At 49.1% G+C, this 21672-nt stretch overlaps 13 protein-coding genes across 15 annotated transcripts; 4 read left to right on the top strand and 9 right to left on the bottom strand.

Annotated features, from left to right (window-relative positions):
- Positions 1–374: 374 nt before the first annotated feature.
- ABB37_01093 (hypothetical protein) lies at positions 375–1244 on the bottom strand (the record flags this gene model as incomplete). The annotated part of the gene is made up of 1 exon (XM_015797477.1): positions 375–1244. Exon 1 carries the CDS (start codon positions 927–929, stop codon positions 375–377), a length of 555 nt encoding a protein of 184 aa, XP_015662997.1. The 5' UTR covers positions 930–1244.
- A 406-nt stretch (positions 1245–1650) lies between these two features.
- ABB37_01092 (hypothetical protein) lies at positions 1651–2122 on the bottom strand (the record flags this gene model as incomplete). Its single annotated transcript, XM_015797476.1, has 1 exon — positions 1651–2122. Exon 1 carries the CDS (start codon positions 1990–1992, stop codon positions 1651–1653), a length of 342 nt encoding a protein of 113 aa, XP_015662996.1. The 5' UTR covers positions 1993–2122.
- A 731-nt stretch (positions 2123–2853) lies between these two features.
- Positions 2854–4749, bottom strand: ABB37_01091 (hypothetical protein; the record flags this gene model as incomplete). Its single annotated transcript, XM_015797475.1, has 1 exon — positions 2854–4749. Exon 1 carries the CDS (start codon positions 4381–4383, stop codon positions 2854–2856), a length of 1530 nt encoding a protein of 509 aa, XP_015662995.1. The 5' UTR covers positions 4384–4749.
- Positions 4750–5398: 649 nt separating this feature from the next.
- Positions 5399–6104, bottom strand: ABB37_01090 (hypothetical protein; the record flags this gene model as incomplete). The annotated part of the gene is made up of 1 exon (XM_015797474.1): positions 5399–6104. Exon 1 carries the CDS (start codon positions 5834–5836, stop codon positions 5399–5401), a length of 438 nt encoding a protein of 145 aa, XP_015662994.1. The 5' UTR covers positions 5837–6104.
- Positions 6105–6765: 661 nt separating this feature from the next.
- ABB37_01089 (hypothetical protein) lies at positions 6766–7025 on the bottom strand (the record flags this gene model as incomplete). Its single annotated transcript, XM_015797473.1, has 1 exon — positions 6766–7025. The coding sequence occupies exon 1, from the start codon at positions 6997–6999 to the stop codon at positions 6766–6768; it is 234 nt and encodes a 77-aa protein (XP_015662993.1). The 5' UTR covers positions 7000–7025.
- Positions 7026–8042: 1017 nt separating this feature from the next.
- ABB37_01088 (putative profilin) lies at positions 8043–8569 on the bottom strand (the record flags this gene model as incomplete). The annotated part of the gene is made up of 1 exon (XM_015797472.1): positions 8043–8569. Exon 1 carries the CDS (start codon positions 8493–8495, stop codon positions 8043–8045), a length of 453 nt encoding a protein of 150 aa, XP_015662992.1. The 5' UTR covers positions 8496–8569.
- Positions 8570–9050: 481 nt separating this feature from the next.
- ABB37_01087 (hypothetical protein) lies at positions 9051–10239 on the bottom strand (the record flags this gene model as incomplete). Its single annotated transcript, XM_015797471.1, has 1 exon — positions 9051–10239. Exon 1 carries the CDS (start codon positions 10131–10133, stop codon positions 9051–9053), a length of 1083 nt encoding a protein of 360 aa, XP_015662991.1. The 5' UTR covers positions 10134–10239.
- Positions 10240–10784: 545 nt separating this feature from the next.
- On the bottom strand, positions 10785–11690 carry ABB37_01086 (putative mitochondrial hypothetical protein; the record flags this gene model as incomplete). Of its 2 annotated transcripts, none has more annotated exons than XM_015797469.1 (1): positions 10785–11690. In XM_015797469.1, the coding sequence occupies exon 1, from the start codon at positions 11565–11567 to the stop codon at positions 10785–10787; it is 783 nt and encodes a 260-aa protein (XP_015662989.1). In that variant the 5' UTR covers positions 11568–11690. The 2 variants fall into 2 exon arrangements, with proteins under 2 accessions (XP_015662989.1, XP_015662990.1); XM_015797470.1 differs by having other exon boundaries at positions 10785–11685.
- Positions 11691–12242: 552 nt separating this feature from the next.
- Positions 12243–13057, bottom strand: ABB37_01085 (putative mitochondrial ras-related rab-4; the record flags this gene model as incomplete). The annotated part of the gene is made up of 1 exon (XM_015797468.1): positions 12243–13057. Exon 1 carries the CDS (start codon positions 12852–12854, stop codon positions 12243–12245), a length of 612 nt encoding a protein of 203 aa, XP_015662988.1. The 5' UTR covers positions 12855–13057.
- A 1176-nt stretch (positions 13058–14233) lies between these two features.
- Positions 14234–15391, top strand: ABB37_01084 (hypothetical protein; the record flags this gene model as incomplete). Its single annotated transcript, XM_015797467.1, has 1 exon — positions 14234–15391. One exon carries the CDS (start codon positions 14234–14236, stop codon positions 15389–15391), a length of 1158 nt encoding a protein of 385 aa, XP_015662987.1.
- Positions 15392–15887: 496 nt separating this feature from the next.
- On the top strand, positions 15888–16289 carry ABB37_01083 (hypothetical protein; the record flags this gene model as incomplete). Of its 2 annotated transcripts, none has more annotated exons than XM_015797466.1 (1): positions 15888–16289. In XM_015797466.1, the coding sequence occupies exon 1, from the start codon at positions 15984–15986 to the stop codon at positions 16287–16289; it is 306 nt and encodes a 101-aa protein (XP_015662986.1). In that variant the 5' UTR covers positions 15888–15983. The 2 variants fall into 2 exon arrangements, with proteins under 2 accessions (XP_015662986.1, XP_015662985.1); XM_015797465.1 differs by having other exon boundaries at positions 15895–16289.
- A 423-nt stretch (positions 16290–16712) lies between these two features.
- ABB37_01082 (hypothetical protein) lies at positions 16713–17404 on the top strand (the record flags this gene model as incomplete). Its single annotated transcript, XM_015797464.1, has 1 exon — positions 16713–17404. The coding sequence occupies exon 1, from the start codon at positions 16784–16786 to the stop codon at positions 17402–17404; it is 621 nt and encodes a 206-aa protein (XP_015662984.1). The 5' UTR covers positions 16713–16783.
- Positions 17405–17829: 425 nt separating this feature from the next.
- On the top strand, positions 17830–21194 carry ABB37_01081 (hypothetical protein; the record flags this gene model as incomplete). The annotated part of the gene is made up of 1 exon (XM_015797463.1): positions 17830–21194. The coding sequence occupies exon 1, from the start codon at positions 17997–17999 to the stop codon at positions 21192–21194; it is 3198 nt and encodes a 1065-aa protein (XP_015662983.1). The 5' UTR covers positions 17830–17996.
- Between the last annotated feature and the right edge of the window lie 478 nt (positions 21195–21672).

Below are 21672 nucleotides of genomic sequence, written 5' to 3'. Positions count from 1 at the left end.
AGAAAAATGTTTATCTTCGTTTTCTTTGCCTTGAGGATGTTGTCCGCAAAAAGGACACGACGAACTGGGAAAAAAAAACACAGATATATGCAGCAAGCAAAGGGTAAAAGAGAATCGGGAAAAATACAATTCGACAGTCACACACCACGACCAAGAAAAAAGAGAAAACGAACGGGGAAAACAAAAAGAAATCTTTCCAGCAAGCCACTTTGGGCACAAAGCACCTACTGCGTGCGTCGGCATTCACTCTGAAGAACGCACCAATGTAGCAAAGAGCGAAAAGGAAAAAAAAAAAGCAACGGAGAGAGAAGACGAAAGTTTTTGAAGGTTTAAAGATAAAACGCGGCGTTCTGGAGACGTCGATGTCTTTCCTTTTACACTACGAAAAGCCTTTGGCGATCGGAACAGGGCTCTTTGCAGAAAGGGCAGTACGTGGCTCGATCTGAACACGCGAAGCAACATACGGCGTGCTTGCATGGAAGCAAGACTGTGTCAGCCGTGCTGCCGCAGCCACAACATCGCCCGTTCAGCTCCGAGACGGGCTTCAGCGGGCGGTGAGAGACGGGGCTGCGCGAGAAGAGCCGCTTCCGAGGCGGCTCCACTACCTGACCATCCTCGTTGACACGTACAGACTGCCGTGCAGCGCGGGAGCGCTCCAGCCGCTCCTCGTTGCGGCGGCGGCGAACATAAAAGTAGAGCGTTCCTAACAAAAAGTCCATTACACCCACGAAGACGATGATCAGCTGAGCGCCGGAGTTCACCCAGAGCAGCTTGTTCGTGTTGATAAAAACGGTGCCCTCCTCGGAGAGCGGGATGCAGCCAAAGGAGGAAGGAACTTGGCCAGACGGGCAGACGTTGTTGCTGCCGCCGTTCTCGTTGTTGCTCGGCTGCCCGAACAGCAACTCGCCCGTGTTGCCGTAGCTGCTCATCGCTGCGTGAATTCCGTTAGGCCAGAAAAGAAAAAAGAGAAAGCAACGGAAAGACGGAGCACTACGCCAAGCTCGCAGGGGGTCTAGAAACCGAGAAGTCCTCTCACGGATTGTGTCTTGGCAACTGCGAAGCCCGTAAAGTGAATACTTCGCGACAAGAAAAAGCCCTGTAACGATCGTGTCTCTGTGTGAGAGTGTGTGTCAAACTGACGTGAGAGACAAGTGGAATCGACTCCACTTGAGCTACCGCTCAATAGAAGCAAGAAAAATTTATGATTTTATTGTGCTGCTATTTGTTCCGTTGCGCCGCGAGCTACATAACAATTGGGAGTAGAAAGATAGGTTGTTGCGGACCCTCGAGAAGGAAAAAGATGAAGTAACGAAGCTAATCATCGTGGAAAGCAGAGCCAGCCTGCATCGGTGCTTAGCACGTATAGCAACCGTCACGTTACGTCTTCTTTTCGCTGCGCTTTGGAGAGGACCACAGCGTCTATCAACTCGGTGTTGGTCAAAGTGACTGGCATTCGCCTTTTCCGTCCTGTTTTCTTTATGAACATAGATCTTAGGTTTTCACGCTTTTTTATTCTGCATTAAGCAGGAAAATGGAATGTGAGTGAATGATTTTGATATAATAATAATAGTACAGGCCAAAGGAAAAAACCCGATACTTTGGGGAGCCACCTTCAAGAAAGCACGAATAGTTATGTGGGCCGATTTCGTCTCACGAGATGTAGTCGTCCCCGTAGAAGCTTTTCACACAATGTTTAAAAAATTCCGTGTGCGGCTTGCAGCGCTCAAAGTCCCAGTTGTGGGTACGGAGACACTCCCCGATTAGGCAAGACATCGCCGCACACTGAAAAGGCGGCTCACCCTCGTTCTCGCCTTTTACGCGCACCTCATGGCCGACTTCCTGGCGCCATTTCGCAACGCATGTGTCGAAAACTTGTTTGAACGCATCGCACTTCCTGCGAATGTCCTTGCCGCCCAGGTTGGCTTCCAAGCAGACGCGCCACGAGTTGGCTTCATTGTCGCAAACGTCTGAATACGACTCCTCCTCGGACATTGGAGGGGGGAGGGAAGAAAAACCTAACTGCTGCTCAGTAGAAGTAGCCGATGCGTTGTTTGTGTGGAAGCAATGGCGGCCACGATTGAACCTTCTTGTTTGTTTTGTGGGTTCAACCTTTCAAGACGCTGAGAAGGTCAAAAAAGAAGGGGTGATTTGCATCATTTTAGCAATCTACGCAAGGGAACAGGTAAGTAGCAAAGTGACGCTCAGAGTGCCCGTACGTAGCAGTACCATCTCGTACTAACTGTCTCCTCGCTAAGGCGTTCGCGTCGACAAGAGAAAAAAAGGGAAGGAAGAAATACATATATATCGTACTCTCAAGACGCCTGCACAGGTACAAATCGGAGATGAAAACAAAACGAGCGGGACGCACAATACAACCGCTCGTATGTAAGAAGGGTGTTACTGTTGTGTAATTCGCTCAAGGTTCTTTTTCCCCTTTAGCTCTTCATTTATCGATACGTTGAGTTTATTACGCAAAAGGCAAAACACGCAGCTCTCTTTTCGAACTCAAAAAAAGAAAAAAAGCGTTTCTAACTACGCACATTACAAGAATAAATCGAACGCCTTTCAAAAAATGGTCGTGGCCAGCGTACGTTTCAGTCCCCTCAGCGCATGCATTAGACTTATTTAAGTAAAAAATAATGGGAAGAGCCAAGAAAAGAAAAGAAACGTTTTCTTCTTCTTAGCAGACAACGATGCAGTGCCACAAACAAAGATTCTTTCTTTCTCCTTCCCCAAAGGTGTGCACATGCGTGGGCACCCGTTTGTGTGTGCGCGTGGGTAAACCCCACACAGCGAAACACAGTTCTACGCATATACAGAAGAGCGAGAGCAAATAAAAAGATGACAATTGCATCACTTAGCTTTAGCACATAGTCTGCCAAATGCCATCACGTCCCCATTCTCGCGAACCGAATCGACGGCGTTGTAGATGCCGTAGCCACCCAGCACAACCAGCGATCCGCCTACAATGGTGGCCAAGGCGGCGATGATGAGGTAACTGAGCCCGTGCTCCTTAATGTACTTCATAAAAACAAACTGGCCAAGCCCTGTAGCGAAAAGACCCACCACAAAGAAGACCAAACCGTAGTCCACGACGAGGCTTCCGGTGACAAGCAGCTGCAGCGCCGCGGAGAAGGCGATGAAGAAGGTTGCCATGCCTCCCGTCACAGAGGCTTCCTGCGGCACCAGGCCGACCTCGTACAACACGAATCCCAGCACAAGACCACCGCCAATGCCCAGCATCGCCGCAGCAGCACCGGCAATCACCGCCACCATTGGGAAGTTAATCGACGTGTTTTGATTCCACGTGAAGGAGAGCTTCGTCGGGTCTGACTCCGCGATATGACGCAGTTTCTCGCGATTGAAGTAGAAAGCGGTGGCGAGAAGCAGGAGGGGAACGAGAACGCACATCCAGTAGAGTGCGCCGCCGCAGCTCGTCCAGGTGCGTAAGATGTTGAAGGCGAGGAGCACAAAGAAGCAGACGAAGTTCATCATGAGCTCCTGCCTCGGGTACTGCGGCTGCGGCGCGCGCTCCAGAACGGTCTGGCTCACCTCCGACGTGGGCGACGCAGCGGGGACCTCTCGGGCGCTGGGCGACGCGTTTGGCGCATCGGCGGCCTCCTTTTTAGCCGTTTCACCGCTGCTGCCGTACTCCTTGGGGACGGAGGGGGATGCGTTGGTGTCGCCGGCCTCCACGGTGACCTCGCGCATCTCCTTGTCCTTCTCGTACTGCGCCCTCATCTTCTGTACAGTGCGGTAGAGCACCCCTGAGAGTAGCACAAAGAGAAGCACGAGGCGGAGCACATCCGGGCACAGCTTGCTCAGGATTCCGCCCACCAATGTGCCGAAGAGGCCCAGGGGCAGCAGCAGACTCAAATACTGGTAGTTGATCAGCGGACGATCCCAGCTCCGGTCGGGGTACTTCTGCTGCACGGAAATGTACATGTTAAGGGTGCTCTGGCCGCAGATGGTTGACTGGGAGAGACCCACGGCGGACTGCATCGGAATGGAAAGGAAGCCGCAGAACATGGGCACAAGGATGCCGCCACCGCCCACGCCGGCGATGACGCCGATGGAGCACACAATGCAGCCACCGATCATGGCCAGCACAGTGCCCCATCCAAGCCGAGACGTGAAACTGCTCACCTTGCACTTTCCAGATGCGCCGTCACACCGCATCGCAGCGGGATAGCAGTCGTCGTTGGTGCGGCATTTAATGCACACGCTTGTGGTCTTGTCGCAAGCGAGGTCGCCGCACTGCACACGCTGCGTGCGGTAAGAGCACGTCGCCTCCGCGGATACCACTGCACTGCAGACTACGGCCAGGAAAACAGCCAGGCCCAGCACCACGGTGCAAGTCCTCGTGTGCCTCTTGACCGACATGTTTCCTTTGTGTTTCTCCTTTTCAACAGAGGAAGGGCGGCAATTTAAAAAACGCTTAATTTTCGGATGAAAGGTTCGCTAATCAACTATTTGATAGAAAACAAATTGTATTTTGAGTACTTACGTACTTGCCGCGCTCAACGGTCGTGTGTGTTGGCGGCCAGAACGTAGTAAATGAAGAAATAAGAGGGGTGAAAGCGTGACAATACAACCCGCCGCTGATAACTGAGGTGTAAAGAAGGGGAGGGAGAGAGAAAAATGAGAGAAGGACTTTCGAGCGCGGCTCAAGTAGAGAGACGCACGATAAAAGCGTCCCGACACACTAGGGAGGTTGAAATAGAAACTACCGTAAACTACGGACAGCCTGGTGATGTGCACGAAAAAGGGAAAGGAAAGGAGAGGAGAGGAATGAGAGAGTTGAGCAACGCAACCACGTAAGGTTCACAGGCAGCACGGAAGCCAAAGCATATCCAATTCGAGATGCAAAGAAAAAAAAAGGGAGAGGGTCATTCAAGTGCGAGAAAATACGGTTTTTGAGATGGAGCTCTTTCGCCACATTTGTGTGGCACCTTTTACTTTTGCTGATTAGTGCAGCAAGCATCTCATCCTTTCACCTTCCTCGCACCCAAGGGAAGAGAATGTGCGTACAACGGGCATCGGATTCCTCTTACTCTGTTAGATAAGCGCACGTTTTCGCTCATCAAAGAGGCTAGGTAAACAACAAGTTTCCACCGTGCATTTCTGAATGCGGCACTGAGACAGCAGTGGCGTTTGAAAAAAGCTGACACCAGAGGCATTTAATCGTTTTCTTCTTTTCTTCCTGTGATCACACGATTGAGAAGGAGCAAACACTCAAGACAAGAAAAAAAGAGGGAACCGCAAAGACCAGATCGCACCGACACCACTGTCGCGCACGCACACAGCGCTATACAAAAGAAAAAAGGAAGATACGGTTCGCAAAAACAAACAAAAAAAGGAACCGAATTGCGCGCGTGCAGCACAGATCGTTTTTCTTTTAAAGCAGCTTCCTGCGACCGCGCTTCAGCGACAAACGAATCTTGCGCCGCCGACCAGCGTTAATCTTCCACGCACGTCCGGCAAAAGACTGGAAGGCGCGAATCTGCGTGAAGGGCACACCGTCGGGAAAGTGTGGCGTCTCAGGACCCTTCTTCACGCGCTGGAGATCGAGGGACCACTGATGGTCGAACCACGGCTTTCGGCGCTTCCACACCAGCGGTTTTCGGCGCCCACGCTGGGCAGGCTGACCTGTACCACATCCGAGCTCCCCCAATCGCTCAGGGTCGAGGAGAGATGTTGGCATCGACTTGTTGTTCGGTGGCAGGATTGATGTGGGGACCACAGGGACGTTGCTGCGCTCAAAGTGAGGCGAGCACGAGTAGCTGGTCGCCTTGACGACGGGCAGAATGCACCTGGTGATGCTCCGTACCAACATGGTGCAGCACCTAAAGATGTTGTTTTTTGGGAGGGGAGGAAAAAACCAGGTTAAACTCCGTAGAACTGGCAAATGTCGTAGAAGCTAAAGGTTGAACCTTTCGTTTCCTTTAATCGGCGCTCGCTATGTTCTCCTTTTTTTTTTTAGAAGCTAACGAAGCGCGACCACTGATTACTAGTACGCGCAAACAGAAATGCCGCTTCAGGACGCGTTCGAATCAAATTTTGAGGTCAGTCAAAGTAATCTGCGATCCTTTCCTACTACTACTGCCGTTGGCAGGTACCGTTTTTCGCGGTTGAGAAATTAAAAAGAAGGGAAAGTGAAGGGGGAAAAAGAAGAGAAGACGTAAAATTAGGTGACACTGACACTTGAGAAAAGGATTCCACGGCACTGTGACACACGTGCGTATCCAGGATCTTCTTATTTTCCTTTTCTCGTGTGCAGATTCTGGAAACGACACGGTTCATCCGTGTAAAGTGCGAAAGCAACAGAGGAGCAGAAACCAAAAAAAAATTCACATCCTACAAGAAAGTGGGGAATCGTCGGTAGTTACACAAACTCGCACGGTGACTCGTTTCTCTGCATTCTCTTTTCTGCGTGCTACTGTTTTCCATTGTAGTTAATCGGCATGTTAATCAGCCTCCTTTTTTTTGATGTCGCTTATGCGAGTGGTCCTGCGGGTCTGTACAACGAAGGTACAACAAGAAAATCCACGCTTGCATGTGTAGCTGGCCCATACAACTTTCCAACGCGTACACGACGGCACGTAGCGTGTCTCTCCGTAGCAAAACAGAAATAAGAGGAGATGGGAAGCGGCTTTCAAGACTCTCGGTGAGAAAAACGAGATGCAGAGAAAAGAAAAAGGCATGTGACAAGGACATCCACAGCGAATACACCAAAATATGTGTTTTCTGTGCCAAAGCGCAGTTTCACAAATTATATCTGCGATTTTGGAAGAAGGCGATACAGCAGCTTTTGCAGTGCAGCATGTTCAACGGCAGGCACCTCGCGCAAACAGGTCGATCGCAAGCCGTGCACACGCGAGCACATTGTGTGCACACGACAGCCCCACACGGGCACACCACATTGCAGTAGCAGTGGTGCGGAGGTACAGCCGCGTACGGCCCACCCATTGGTGACATGGGCCGCTGATAAGAAAACATTTGTTTTGCACGTTTGCTTTTTTGCTAGAATGTTGAGAAGAACGAGATGACGAACGATAAGCAAGAAGGTAGGAAAGAAGAAGAGCTGAATCGCGTAGAGAGACAAACAGGATAAAGTCCGCTCACACTGAGCTACTTGGCGTCGCTGCGATGCTTAGAAAAAGGAAGCAACCTGACGACGAAGACATTCCTTCGAAGGTGTGTGCACTAGTCGAAGAACACTAACGCGCGGAAATCAGCAGGATATTTACTTTCCTTGGTCTTTTTACTTCAGGTTGGACCCGAGAACTCAGGCACCATCAGCGAAACGTAAACTCTGGACGGACTTTCTTCGTTGCTTGATCGTTCTCAGCTTTCCAGGTACACTGCCCTCAACTTCTAAACTTTTTTCTCTAAATGAACTCTCTATGCGCATGACTTGATGTTCATTCCCTCTCCCAATGTCATCCTTTCCCTCGCTTAACGTAAATTGCAAAAGAGTGTCCATCGGCAACGGGGGTCGACCATTTGTAGATGACAAGCAATGAACAGAAGGGAAAAATATATATTACGAGTTTTCATGCATTTCTCGCCACACAGTGGTAGCCACTTTTACTCACCACGCTCGTTCAAAGAATTTTTTTTGTATGGGTTCGTCTGTTTGAGATTCGGGCTTGCTCCGCTGACGTCGGCTGACAACAACGATTAAGAAAGAGAAAAAAAGGATTTGGGAGATCCACTTGAAGCTGCCTGCCGCACTCATCAGGCGGCCAACTGTAACTATGTACCGATACGCTTCACAAAAAACGGAAGGCAGATAAAGCGTGAAATAGAAAAAAAGAAAGGGAGAAGTAGAGAAGGGGAAAAGAAAAATGAAAAGTGCGTGTCAAGACAGCAGAGAAACAGGTCGAGAAAGCCTCACTGAAAGACACTAAAGAAGAAAACACTTAAAACACAATCGACGCATGAAACACACAAGGGTAACATACCAAAGTTGAACGAAAGGAATAATGGCATGAGCCTCCACACCCCAAAAGACGCATATCTCCCGAACCGCTCTCGCACTAATACCCCAGCTTGATGAGGTAGTCAGCGATGCGCTTAACGGTGGTGTTGCAGTCGGCGGGGTTGACGGTGGCGGCGTGAGCAGCGTTCTTCTTGAGATCCTGCGTGAGAGAAGACGCGTCACCGGGGTTGCCGTATACCGCGACAATGAAGGCTTGCTTGGTGGTGTAGATGCAGCCGCCGGCCGCGCCTTTCTTAAAAAAGATGTATTTGCTGTCCCCATCCGATCCGCACTGCAGACCGAAGAATTTCACGCCATATATAGTGACACCGGACGACTGCACGACAGTAAAGTCGTTTAAGCAGCTCTGGATGTGCTTCACCTCCTCCGGCTGCGGGATGTAGTTGCCGCCATACGCCCAGTAGCTGCCATCAGCAATTCCGATAATAGCGGCACTGTGCATGTTGCCGCTGCCAATAAGGCTGTCATCAACGTACGCCTGCCAGGACATTTTGTAGTGTTCAGAAATAGAGACAGAAGAAATATAATTGAGTAAAGAGAAGAAGCGAGAGCGTGTCGCGAACTTCGCCACCGTCGGTTGTGTGTGTTTGGGAGTGTGTGTGTGTGTGTACAGGTGTACAAGTGTACAGGTGTGAGGGAGAAGAAAGAGACAGAGTAGCGTGCATAACTTGGATAAGAGATATTGTATCTGCGAACCAGAAGATCCAGACGCTGCAATACGAGGTGAAACGTAAAAGTTGACCAGTTACACCCACTACCACGTGTAGGTAGTAGAAGTCTCGCCTTTAAACTTACAGTTTTGCAATCAAAATTCTGAACCGGTTTAGCTGCAATGAAAGCTGCTAGTTTGTTCACAGCAGTCCTGTGAGCAGCTGTTCCGTCAGCGAAGCAAGAAAAAAAGGAAGGAAAACAGAGTAGTTGTCTCGACACTTTGTAGCTAGCAACTTGGCAGTGAGCCGGATTAACAAAACAGCGCAATAAGAACACTTTTACCGAAAAGACAACGAAAGAAAAAAAATAGAAATACAAAACCTAGCCTACTTGATTATCCGGGTGCAATGAAGCATTGAAGAATAAAGAGTGCTATCGCCAACACGAAACCAACACCTCCAACGACAATGAGCAGAATGCCTAACACGTGGTTTTTTTCGCCAATCCACGATCGCGTTGCGAGTCGGATGTATTTGCGGCCAGAGATTGGGGCGGTCGCAAACTGTTCCAAAACTTCAAAATAGTAGTCCCCCGCGGGGAGATCCACCTCAACGATGCGATATGTCTTCGTGACCCTGTTCACAAAAGCCATTTTCAGCCAAACCATGACATCTTCATCTAAAGAGGAGGGTATTTTGTGTCCAGGCTCCCGGTAATAATAACCCGCCTTCTGGTACGGATCGGTGGCAGTGGAGTCGCCCCCAGCTTTCCACATTGGCCCGTGACCTGACATGCTCTTAGGTGCCTTGTAGCTGCTTTCCACATCCTCTTTTAACGCAATACCTTTCTTTTTGCAATGGTTATTGGGAATCTGGCTTGTCCCATCCGTGTTGAACTTTCCACCGTCGCAGATAAGTGTGGCGTCACGTTTGTACAGCGAAATACTGTCGTTATACATTGACCACGGAAATGCTCCGCATGGATTATAATATCCGCTGATGTCCTCACCGGTTTTCTCTCCGGGGTAGCGGTAGGGGTGGCAAAACTTTGAAAGGCGACGCGTGCCACCTCGAAGTTGGGAGGAGTCAACCGAGGCAGCAAACCACCGGTAGTTCTGATAAAAAGGATCTAGCACGTACTCGATATAGATCGGTGCTGAGAGGCTTTTGTGCAACGTAAAGTCAACACGCGCTACCGCCCCAGTTGAAAACGACGTGCCGTTGAAGTCGAAATCGACGGCGTACTGACCAGCACTTCCCATCACGAATGTGTAGTTGTTTACGTCATCGTAGCGAAAGCTCACGTGGCTTGTTCTATCACCGCAAACAATCACTACGATGCCAATGGGAATGGAAACGACTGCGATTATGAAGAAGACAGCAGCGATCGCGAGAGGAGAATAGCGGACGTAGATGTGCTGCAGCTCCTGTTGCTCCACGCGGCTTTTTGAATGCGGTTTTAGCGGCAATATGGACATTAGTAGAAGAAGAAAATATCGGAGGTTTTCTATAATAAAAAAGAAAAATACTTAGGCTTGCATATTTTTTGCAAAATAATATCCTAATGTTAAAGCTGCAAAAACTAATCGACAAAACACGATAGAGAAAATGGAAAGAACGTTGAGGTGAAAGGGGGGAAAATGACTGTGGAGTGCGTGAATGTGTAATGTCTATTTCTTTTGACGAGCGTATCAGAAATAACCGATTAATAGTGCAGTCCTCTGGTCATTGCATTCTCTTTTATTAAAATTTTGAGGTTTACAATATATCAAGCATTATATCTCCTTCAGCATTCCACAGCGTAGAAGTATTCCGCTTGAGTCCTAGACTTTGGCGCTTCACCGACATAGCTCGTATCCTCATGACCATCTTTTTTAGTTTTCCTTTTTATGATGAGAAGCATTGCAATGTACATCCGATCCAAGTATAAACACTCGAGAAACAAAGCAACTTGTGACGTCAGTCCCCAAACAGGACACTCACACATTCAACGAAAAAAGTTTAATAACACATCGTCTTTTTTTTTTTAATCGCTGTTGAAATGGGAACAAAGCAGAAATAATTCGTCAAAAGCAGCAGAAAAGGCTTCCATCTTTTTGGGGGGACGATGAGGACGGTTTCATTGCAAATTAAATTGTTGTTCGGCGATAAATTGTTTCACCGTTCACCTGTACAGGCTTTATCACGCCGCCAATGAAAAAAGTGTCCTGATTCAAGCGGAAGTCGTCCTCGTTGGTGAATTCTATGGTTTGTTTCGCCTCCGGAGTAAAAGCCTCCGTAATCTTACGCACAAACGCAACGTAGTCGGGTATACATCTAGTGGGTGTCCAGTTGTCCGCAAGTTCCAAGATGGACGTTGCAAAGCCGGCAAAATCCAAGCCCGCCTCGCTTTTGCAATCGGTGTGTATGTCTTCCTGGATAAACTGCATCGTTGCCGGAACGAGACCTATATCGTTGATGTCCAAAAGCATAAAATACAGCTGCTGCTGAAATTGTCTGTACGCGTCCTCTGTCATAAAACCGCCACTGACCCCGCCAACACGCGACCACAAAACTTCAAGGCACTGGAGGAGCTCGGGAGAAAACAAAAGATCCAACTTCATTTTTTCCATGTGCTCGTCACCGAGCTTTGAGTCGAATATCCGCTCTACACGCTGCCAGTGGGTCTTCTCTTTTTTCGCGTCAAGGAAAGCTTCCAATATGTAGGTCAGACGATCCCCGCGCGCAGTCGCACCTAAAGAAGCTTCGTAGACGAGTTGAGCGTAAGGATGGCGCAAACTTCCCGCTGACCTGTGTGAGAAGCTCAGTATTCTTGGCTTTTTGATAAAAACACGCTCCACGAGCTTCTCTACAGGCGCCTTCCGCGTATCACGCGCCGGATACGGCCGCCCGTTCGCAGCTTTTGACGGCATCAGTGCTACAGGTAGAACCTCAAATTACGGATAGCTATGAATTGCGCTGCCGCAAACAGCTAATGCGATTTCCACTTAACACTAGTAACACAAATGTGTCGCTTCGCGATCTTGGGCTTCGCTAACCACGCGAGATTTAGATGTGCATTATGTTTACATCGAAGAAAGCAAAGAGTACGGCGTTGGGAACAAGGGGCAGTGAAAAAAGGATGTGGGAAACCTATTCATGTCAGAAAAAGATAAGCTGATGCAATACGATGTCTCATAATTTCTGCTTTGCACGAAAGAACAGCAGGAGGTGAGAAAAAGACTTTAAAAAGACACAGGGCGATAAGCAGCTTCATTCAAAGGGATTCTGAATAGTTCAAGTTTTCGGAACGTTTTTGGTCAGTTTTTTCTGTCGCTTAACCTCGCGACTACAAATTGCAGAACCAGACAGGATTGAACAAAGAACAGGGAAAACAAAGTATAAGAAACGTTCACAAACGGAAGAAAAACTTACACGGCGTTGAATAACCGAGAACGTAAAAGCCTATAACAGATGTATAGGAAGAAAAAAAAAGCACAGGAGGCGAAAATCGAGAGGAGCTATTCAATAACAATAAAAGAAGCAAGAGAAAAATACTATTTCCACGCGCCAGTAGCAGAGTACGTGCTTCTGTATATATGCTCAGACTAACACGAGCAAGACGGAAGGAAGGAGCTGTTTGTTTCGGAGTTCTGTTCAAGCTGCACGCCATCCTGTGGGTCGGCCACAATGGCGGCCGACACAGCAGTTTTCGCCACTTTCAAAAATGCCTCTGTAACAAACTCACCAGTTGCAGCTGAAGTTTCAAAGTGGAGAAGTCCGTTTTGTTGGGCGTATAGAGAGGCTTCATTGTGCTGGACCGCGCGACTATGGTTGGCTTTGACCAGATCACATTTGTTCCCGATCAACATCACCACAACGTCGTTTCCGGCCAGCTGCCTAACGTCGTTTAACCACTGAGGAACGCTTTCATAAGAGCTTCTATTCGTCACATCGTACACAATAAGGCAGCCCATCGCACCTCGATAATAGCTGCGCGTAACGGACTTATAGCGCTCCTGACCGGCTGTGTCCCAAATCTGTAGCTTCACCTTTGCGCCACCAAGGTCCACGATCTTGGCGCCGTATTCGATGCCAATCGTTTGAGTCTGATCCTCGGAGAAGGTATCCTCGATAAAGCGGTGAAGCAAGCAAGACTTTCCCGTCCCGCTGTCACCGATCACAATCAGCTTCATCAGCTGTTGGTACTTGTCGGCCATTGCACAAGATTTACTTTTTCCCGTCCCTTAGCCAACTCAAAGGAAAACCTTTTAGCAAGAGAACGAAGGCTTCACCCCCGATGAATCACATGCAGACAACGTCCAATGAGAACCCTACTGTATAAGTCTGTAGTGAAAGAAAGAAAAAAAAACAGAATTTGCGGCAAACGTTTGTCACAACGATAATGCAGCAAGATTACACTATGTGAGTCGAGGTGTTAATAGCAAATAAGAGACAGAGACGTGAAGAAGCGACGTAACGAGTAATGGACAGATAAGCCTTGGGCCGTGTCAGCTGTAGTATTTTAGCATAGATTTTTCTTTTTGTTTTTCTGTGAACTCACGGAAACTGAAAAAAAGTCGTACTTTTTTTCTTCTTTTCCAGTGCCATAATTTAATTGCGCAGATACATTCTGTGACACCGCAAAGGAACGCAAGAAATCTCAGGCATGAGTCGTCGTATAGCAACAAGCAAAGAATAAATTTTCTCCACCCTTACACATGGCAGGTTGCTAGGCAACTACAGAACAGTTTTCTTTTTCGTAACGCAGCAACGAAAACTATTCCGAACATGCGCATCTCTGCCAAAAGCCGCGTAGCGAAAGTTAGTCACCTCATGGTTTCAATCCGGCGTTTTGTGATACATTGCTTCGTAAATGCAACATGGACAAACGGCGGCGACTGGAAGGAAGAAGGTGGTGGGGAGGAAGGGGGGGGGGGGCGATTGTGTTCCTACTTTCGGCAACCAATATGCAATGGCATAGTAGCAGAAACGCAGGGACTGTGACTAAGGTGTGAAAAGAAAGCCCCCGTCTCACCGCCTGCTTCTTTACTGTTCCTTTTCTTTTTTTCTTTTTTTTTATGGTTCTTGTTTCGGATCAAGACTTCACAAATTCGTTCTTTTACCCAGTTTGAATTGAGGGTACAGCATTTTTTTTTGTGTATTCGACGCCTTGCTTGATGCTCGTGACATCAACGGTTTTATTGAATTGTATGGTGAGTTTGCGTCAGAGTGCTGGTCCACAAAATCTATGAATACACATTTTTTCTCGTTGCCTAAATCAAGTTGTTGCGTTGTGTATAGACAGCCGCAATAAGCTGTTATTGGACCACAATAGCTACCAGAAAGAGAAGTTATGACTGAAAGCCGAAGGTGCGTTCAGCGCTTAAACAAAAATGACTTCTAAGACAGTTTGGCAGCGGCACGTCGGCGGGCGTGATGAAATGTTTTCGTTGCAAAAAAGTCTTTTTCCCCTTTCTTTTTTCCTCTGTATATTTCTTGATAATGTTATTGCACACATTCAAAAGAGAGATCTCCTCTTTTTGCGCCGACAGTAGTTTTGCTTCCGTTTTCCTTATTTATTTCCATTTGTAGCTCCATGAGTGCATCGGGAAGTTCTCCGCTGGCGCCGGCGCCACAGGCTCGACCCTCTAATAAAACGGTGTCGTTCCATCCTGAGTCAACGTTTCACGAGCGTCACACAGCGACCTCGCAGCGTTTTTCACACCTTAGCGAACCCGGATGGGAATCTCGTGAAAGCAATTCGGGTTATGCGGCGCAGGATGGGGGCAGCACAGCAGACGAAGGCATTCGACGGAGTTATTACAAGCGTCTTTACAAATTCTACGAAAAGTACAATCCGCAAAAGCTGTGCAACGTAGAGAAACTTCTCTCAGAATGCCGAGGTGAGGAAGAGCAACTGTTTGCAATTCTGGTAGGAAAATACGGTCCTGAGCCGGAGGACGAATCTGCAATGAAAAGCATGAATTCTGTCTTTTCCAGCGAAGGCGATTCTGTGATGCACTACTCTGGAAAGCGCTGCCAATTTCCGAAGAAGGTAAGGCCAGAAGAGGGAAATACTGACTGCGATACGCCGTATTGGGCTGGAGGATCAACACTAATTGGCGACCGTGATTTATTGACGCTTTTGCAAAACCTCGAGACACCAAACGTAGAGCTGCAGAAGTGCTTCATGGGCCTTTTTGCTCAACACCCAACAGACTGCTGGAACGGAATGGCGTACATCACGAGAGCCGAGGGTATTGCCCCTGCTGACACCCCGTTTTTAGGACACACGTGGGTGGGTACGCTAGGAAGCGGCAAAGTGTTGATACATGAAGGGAAAAAGTATCACCGCACGACGTTGTACTGTACTGAGGAGTGCCAAAAGCGGGGAAACCACGAGCGGTGGCGCCTCTCCGTGTATCGTGGGGAACTGAATTATTTAATTCTGTTAAGAACAGTATGGGACCCTGTTGTTGTGCCTGAGCCCGTTCCGTTAAACAGATCTAATTTATCGGAGCGCGAATTTCATTCCTCATCGGATGCGTTGCCTACGCGTCTGTCCAGTGCAAGCTCCATCGACTCCAGTAGCAGTAGCACCCGTCAGCCTCTTCAGCCGCAGGAACCGCAACAACCATCCGCGACTGCTACGCCGGTGCAGCTGTCAAAGCTGATGGAAGATCTTGAGCTTCGAATTATGCGACGGCTTGACGGTATAGAAGAGCGGCTTGAGCGTTTAGAAAATGCGAGGTAACAACTTGGTTGTTTTGAAAATGAGGTGGCTATTTTCCAAACTCTGCATGCGAAAACGCACTCGACAATAGTGTGATGGAACCCCTTTTTGAGCATTTTTGTGCTAGTACTTTTTTTTTTCTCAGCTCCTCCTTTTTTTTTTGTTCTAAACAATTCTCATTATTTTGGGTGTACAGTATTTGATTTTGTTGCTTTCCCAACAGACGTCTAAATATCGGAATCTTTACACTGCCGTCACCGACCAAGAATAGTACAAGCTCTTTTTGTAATAGAAGACTCAACAGTGGAAGAAATATTGGTACTCGTTCTTTAAAAGGAAAGCTGTTGCTTTAGCCTTCTAAATCCTATGGTACGACAATTCTTAGTTTTCCGTAGTTTTATCTTCCACTTTATCGATGTAAGATGGCTGAAGCTGTTAGTTGTAATCGTCGATAATTATCCTCATCTACTTCCCTATTCATCTCCCTCTTTCCTCGTTATTTTTGTTTATTTTGGCAGCTCGTAGCTGTTTTACCTGACTTTACAGCGCACCTCAATTACTTCCTTGAAAACCCCGAAATTTTCTGTGAATACTCACAAAGTCGCAATTTCAAATGAAAGTCTCTATTACAACCAAAATGGTGGGTGTGCCTGTCTTTGATAGCACAAAGGAGTATGCTCTTAGTGCGCAACTGTATGCCGTTGCAGATCACATCAAAAGAGAGCATGGTGGAACTGTTGACAGCTTAAAATTGTGGAAATCGAAAGTGGAACCGGGCACAATACTCCGAGATCTGCAGCAGCCGCTCTCCGAAATATTCAGAAATGAGGAAAACACGGATGGGTCTACTCCACAACTGTACATTTACTACGATTTTTCTCCCGTAAACAATGATTGTGCTATTCTCAATGTAAAGTAGATTTTTGGTTCCCCACCTCAACTGCTTCTGATGTTTTTCGCTTGTTGTGGTAAAAACAAAACAATTACAGTAATGAATAATGATAAGAAGGAACTGCGAAACCGAGAGAGCTGTGTGCAGAGTCGGCTGTTGTGAAAATACGAACGTTGTGAGTGTTTTGTAACACGTTTTATTGATGGTGTTTTCTGGTGGCAACTCTTATTCCGACTTTAAATGAGACTTGTATTTGAACGTTAGATCTCGGGAAATGGCAGTGGCCCACCCACAACAAGCCGCTGAAACCGCACCTCGGAAAGCATATTACCCTTGCGTTATTAATGGTGTATGAGCTCGAAAGGAAACAGATGAATCACATTAGGATGTTTCACGTATTCCCCCTTTTTTTTCTGCGCTCTCTTTGCTCTTTTTATGTTGATCCTCATAGACTTTTATTTTCACTGTTGCAATCACCGTGCTACATTTACGGGCCACATTGCCAATCACTTACAGAGATCATGGGAGGTGACGGTCAGGCTCTGGCAAACAAGCGTTCACTTCTGCAGAAGTCAAGAGTTTACGTGACGGCCGCAGAGGCCGCAGAACTGGAGGCAACCGACTTGAAAGAGAAACAGACAGCAAAGGCGCGTAATGTGGAACGCTGGCGTCACTGTGCACTCTCACTTGGCTCCTTAGAGTTTCCTGTTGCGTTTGATGCAGAGGGCAATGTGTTCTCCAAACAGAGCGTGGTGGACTACTTGCGGAGACAAAAGGAGGCAGCAGCGAGCGGAGCAACAGAAAAATCGCAAATACTGAATATCAAAAAGTTGAGCGATGTGCGGGAAGTGTCAAACGATACCGGTGATTCTGACACAGTTTGCTGTCCTGTAACTGGCTTTGCCACTTCTTCTGGGATGCACACGTTTGTTGGTTTTTGGGGTTGCGGTCATGTTGTTTGCAGCTCAACGTTGCCAAAGTGGAGCGACAATGACTCTCAGCTTGATATTGAATGCCCTTTCTGCGGTCAAAAGTCATTTTATGTACGGCTAGTGCTGGATAGCGAAGGCGACGCACAAATGCAGTCTGCCTTTCTGCGCTCGCATCTGAAAAAACACCGTAAACGTGGACGAGAGGAATGAGCTCGGCACCCTCTTCGTTGAATGAAAGACTCTTCTCGTGAGGTAGAGCAATTGTTGAAAAGGTGATCCCTTTTTCCCCATTTTGTCACGGTTTCCCACAGGGCTGTTGTTGCATTCACTTTTTTTTTCTTCTGTGCGTGTGCTTATTCTTCGTCGTTTTCAGCGTGAAGAATGCTTTTATATATTTATGGTTTCCAATGCATTTCAGAAACTCTTCTGTTTTCTTTATTGCTGGCCCTTTGAAGTTTCCTACCAACTGACGTTGAGGGAATACGCGGTTGCTCGACAAACTATCAAGATGTCAATTGGCTGCCAATGCGTATCACAATGCCTATGAATCTCCTTTAATATGCTACTTCTGTTTTTATGTCCAACATCCTGTTTCTCAATCAAAAAACAAAAACTTTTTTGCCTTCTAATTAAAAGTATAATAATTTGCTCTTTTTCTCTTTGTTTACGTCAGAGTGTGCAGGCCATTATCGGGCGTTAGACTACCAAAATTATCCGCTTCTCAGTCGCTGTGGACGTGCCTGTATATTCGAGCGGCTCTTCACTTCGCTACGCGTTACTGCTTTCCCTTTTATCGTCTCTAATGGCCGAACGAACGTGGTGTCCGTCCTTGGGACCGCAACGGGATAACGGTTCCGTTCTTTTTGGAAACACGTACTTTCCGGCGGAATCGTATGGCCAGCTCCTGACCGAGAAAACATCGGCAAAGCGGAACGCTGCTGTCGCTGCTAACAGCGATGCTTCTGCTAGAGCTATTTCGGACTCCCTTGCCTTCTCGTTTCAGCGGCATTTCCACAGATTTGATGCGGCCGTGGTTGCTTCAAATGCTAACCGCCTTCATTGGCCTAGTTCGTCAAAGCTGTCGGCATTGCAGTTCAGCAGCCGTCCAGTGCCGGTTGACGCTGCAGTTTGCCTGAACATGCGCGAACTGCCAAACCTCCCAACGCTTCCTTCGCAACTTGCTATTCCAGCCGACAGTATCACTGAACTCCTTTCCCTGCTTGCCCGTCGAAGCACGAGGAGGCCCAGCGCGATAGCAGCTGATGAGCTTACTGGCCTGATAGGCCTTCCGTCGATTAACCGCGCAAATTCGATGGTTGAGGTTTTCAGCGGCTTGGTGTGCAGCAAGTTGTTTCTCAAGCGCGTACAGCAGCTGACTATATGCGACGCATCCGCCGGCGACGGGCCAAGTGCGCTGGCCGATTTTGCGCGGAGCGCATTAAGTCTAGAGGCTCTGTCGTTGGTGAACTGTGTGTTGCATGACGACATGGCTGCGTTGATGGAGGCTCTGAAAGACCATGAGGTGAAATACCTCAGTTTGGAGCGTAGTGGCATCGGTTGCGCTTCCACGGACGCCGAGCGCGAAACCGTTCTCTCGTCGTTGAGCACCTACTTGAAACTGAACAAGTTTCTGACCACGCTGGACTTGTCGTACACAAATCTGGATGCGGATGGCGTGTCAGGCCTGATGAGTGCGTTGACTGAATCCGACACCCAGATGCTGCCGCAGGACATGAACGAAACCGCTGATGTCTTCGACCCGTCGGACCTTAGCGAGCGCTTGGATCGGGCTCAATTCACGGGTGCAAAAAGGAAGAATGATGAAGAGGACTCCGAAGGCGAGGGTGGGGAGGAAGAGGCGGAGGCAGACGGTGACGATGATGAAAACCTGTCTCCTTCGCAAGTGTCAAGCGACGATGCTTCTGAAAATGACGACGACGCCGACGACAATTCAGAGGAAGACGAGGAGGATGAGGACGCGGAGGACGAAGATGAAGACGAATACGAAGACGAAGACGAGGAGGAGAACGAGGACAAGGACGAAGGCCAACCGAATGGAAATCGCAAAGTCTCTTCGCGGAAAAGCCGAAGGACACTCGCACGCGAGCGACTTCGGGCTGAGCGCCAGCGGCTGAAGCAGCTGCAGCGCCAAATGAAGCAACTCGTGCAGCTCGAGACTCGCGAGCGTCGCACTCTGATGGAAGAGTACCTTTTCGCAGCACTTGAAGTCGTCACCGGCAACAGCGTTACCATTACAAAATGCTATGTCGAGGAAAAGCAAAAAGCGAAGGAGTTGTACTGCTCACGACGGAGCGGCTGGTCGCATCTGCAAGAGCTGCTGTTGCGCGGCAACTGTTTGGGTGACGCCGGAGCGAAACACATCGCGCTTGTGCTGCGGGAGGACGTGCCCCTCTCCGAGGACGAGACGCAGGAGCGACAGGAGGCGGCGGATGCGAAACGTGACACCCTGGGAGCTGACTTTGGCGCCAGCCGTGCAAATATCAGCGTGGAAGAGGCCGTGGCATGGCGAGTGCTTCGGCAAACGGCAGAGAACGAGTTTTCTAAGATCGGCGCACTTCACGACGAAACTGCCATGAGTGAAGTTGCCGATGCGGATGAAGAGGACGAGTACGCGAAGGAGGCTCCGCCCGTGGTGCTCACGAATGTGGAAAACGGTCGCCGCAGTGGAGGAGGCGCCGATGATGCCGCACCCAACGACGACGATGCCGACGAGTTGCTAGCAGAAGAGAAGAAAGCTTGGGAGGAGTGGGTGGCAGAGGGTCTTCCCCAAGTGATGGTGGAGTCTGTAAAGAAAGGCATGCGCTCCATTTCACTTTTAGACCTGGGCAGCTGCCAAATCGGGCGGAAGGGACTGGAGGCGCTGGCAGATGTGTTGAGAACAAACACGGTGCTGGAATCGCTGTGCTTGCGCCACAATCCTATAGGGGGTGGTGTCACGGCGAAGTCTGTCGCTGGACATCGCGATGCAGCCAGTGCAGTGTCCGCAAGTTTCGTCCGCTTTGTCGAAATGCTCGGCGTGAACAAATCACTCCGCACGCTTGACTTGGGGTATTGCCAGCTTGGCCCAGATCACGTTCGCGCCTTGGCCACCGCTCTTCGTGACAATCCTGTTCTCGTCACCCTCGGATTAGAAGGCAACCAGTTCGGGGTTGATGAAGCTCACTCGCTGAAGCAGCATGCCCATTCTTACCTGTACGCTCTTTGGATGGCGGCTGCGCAGCCTGGGAGTGCGCTGCGTCATCTGCACATGAGCCACAACTCCGTTGCTCTCTGCCTGTGGTCCGAGGAAACAGCGGCACTGGCGGCGGCGTGCGGCCAGCTCAGCTCCCTTTCCCTCTCCCACGTCGGGCTGCAAGCGTCGCACCTGCAGCTGTGGTCGGAGGCGCTCCGGCAAGGCTCCGGTGCGCATCATCCCACGGTGCGTGTGCTGCAGCTTGCGCGAAATGAGCTCGCCGGCGAGGCAGGCGGCGCAGCGCTGGGCTCGCTGTTGCAGCACTTTACCCTTCTCGAAGAGCTCTCGCTAGATGACACTCCTTTGTTGGGCTCCGCCGGCGTCGCAGCTGCGCTAGAGCACCTCCCCACTACGATGCGGAGGCTGAGTTGTGGCGGGGTAGGCTTGACGGAGCCGTTCGTCGGGGCGGCGCCGTCACCGGTGATTCCGCTTCCAGTGACGGAGCGGCTGACGTCGCTTATGTTGTGTGACGTGGAGGCACCCACCGCGGAAACGCTGGCGGCGTGGACAACCCACTTAGCAGAGGCTGCGAAAAATTTGCAATACCTCTCGCTGTGGGCTCGCGGAATGGCAGGAAAAGAGAACGAAGTGCTGTCATACTTCGTTGATCTGGCGCAGATGTGCCCGTCTTTGCTTTACGTAGACAGCGGGTTTCAGCCGCAGTTTCGAGCGTCCGCGTCTGGTGGGAAGCACTTTGTTTCGCTAGAAAAACTCCTTCTGCCGAGGCGCACGTCTTTGTCCAAATAATGTGAAAAACTGTCTTTTTTTCCAGGAGGCACATGCGTCCATGCTGAGAAGAACGCCAGGTCTTTCCCCACTAAAGCTGGAAGCTGCGAAAGAGGAGCAGATGTACAATACGATGTTTTCCTATTTTAATCATTGAGAGTTTTGAATTTCCATTTTTGGGAATGTGCAGAACGAGACGTTCGTACAAACCCCTTTTGTTCTTTCGAATCGTAGGATTTGTAATAGTCTTCGCATGTAAACTCTGACTATCGGACGATCAACACCAACGACAAAAGGTAGACGTACATAAAACAAAACAAGTGAGAAACGTGGCGCAGTGGCGCCTCTTCAACTGCTTTGCTCTTCTCTTCTCCGTAGCTGTGAAGAGGGAAATGCTGATTATGCTAGGCGAATAATCGGGTGCGTTCGACCCGACTTTTTTTTTTGTGGTTTGAACTCCTACAGCGTCGCATGCGGCGTAGGATGTGTGCTCTGTACT

The sequence above is a fragment of the Leptomonas pyrrhocoris genome (genome assembly GCF_001293395.1).
Source record: "Leptomonas pyrrhocoris isolate H10 chromosome Unknown, whole genome shotgun sequence".
Classification (NCBI taxonomy): Eukaryota; Euglenozoa; class Kinetoplastea; order Trypanosomatida; family Trypanosomatidae; genus Leptomonas; species Leptomonas pyrrhocoris.
The sequence above is the reverse complement of the archived record's forward strand: the minus strand, read 5'-3'. Positions and strand labels throughout refer to the sequence as shown.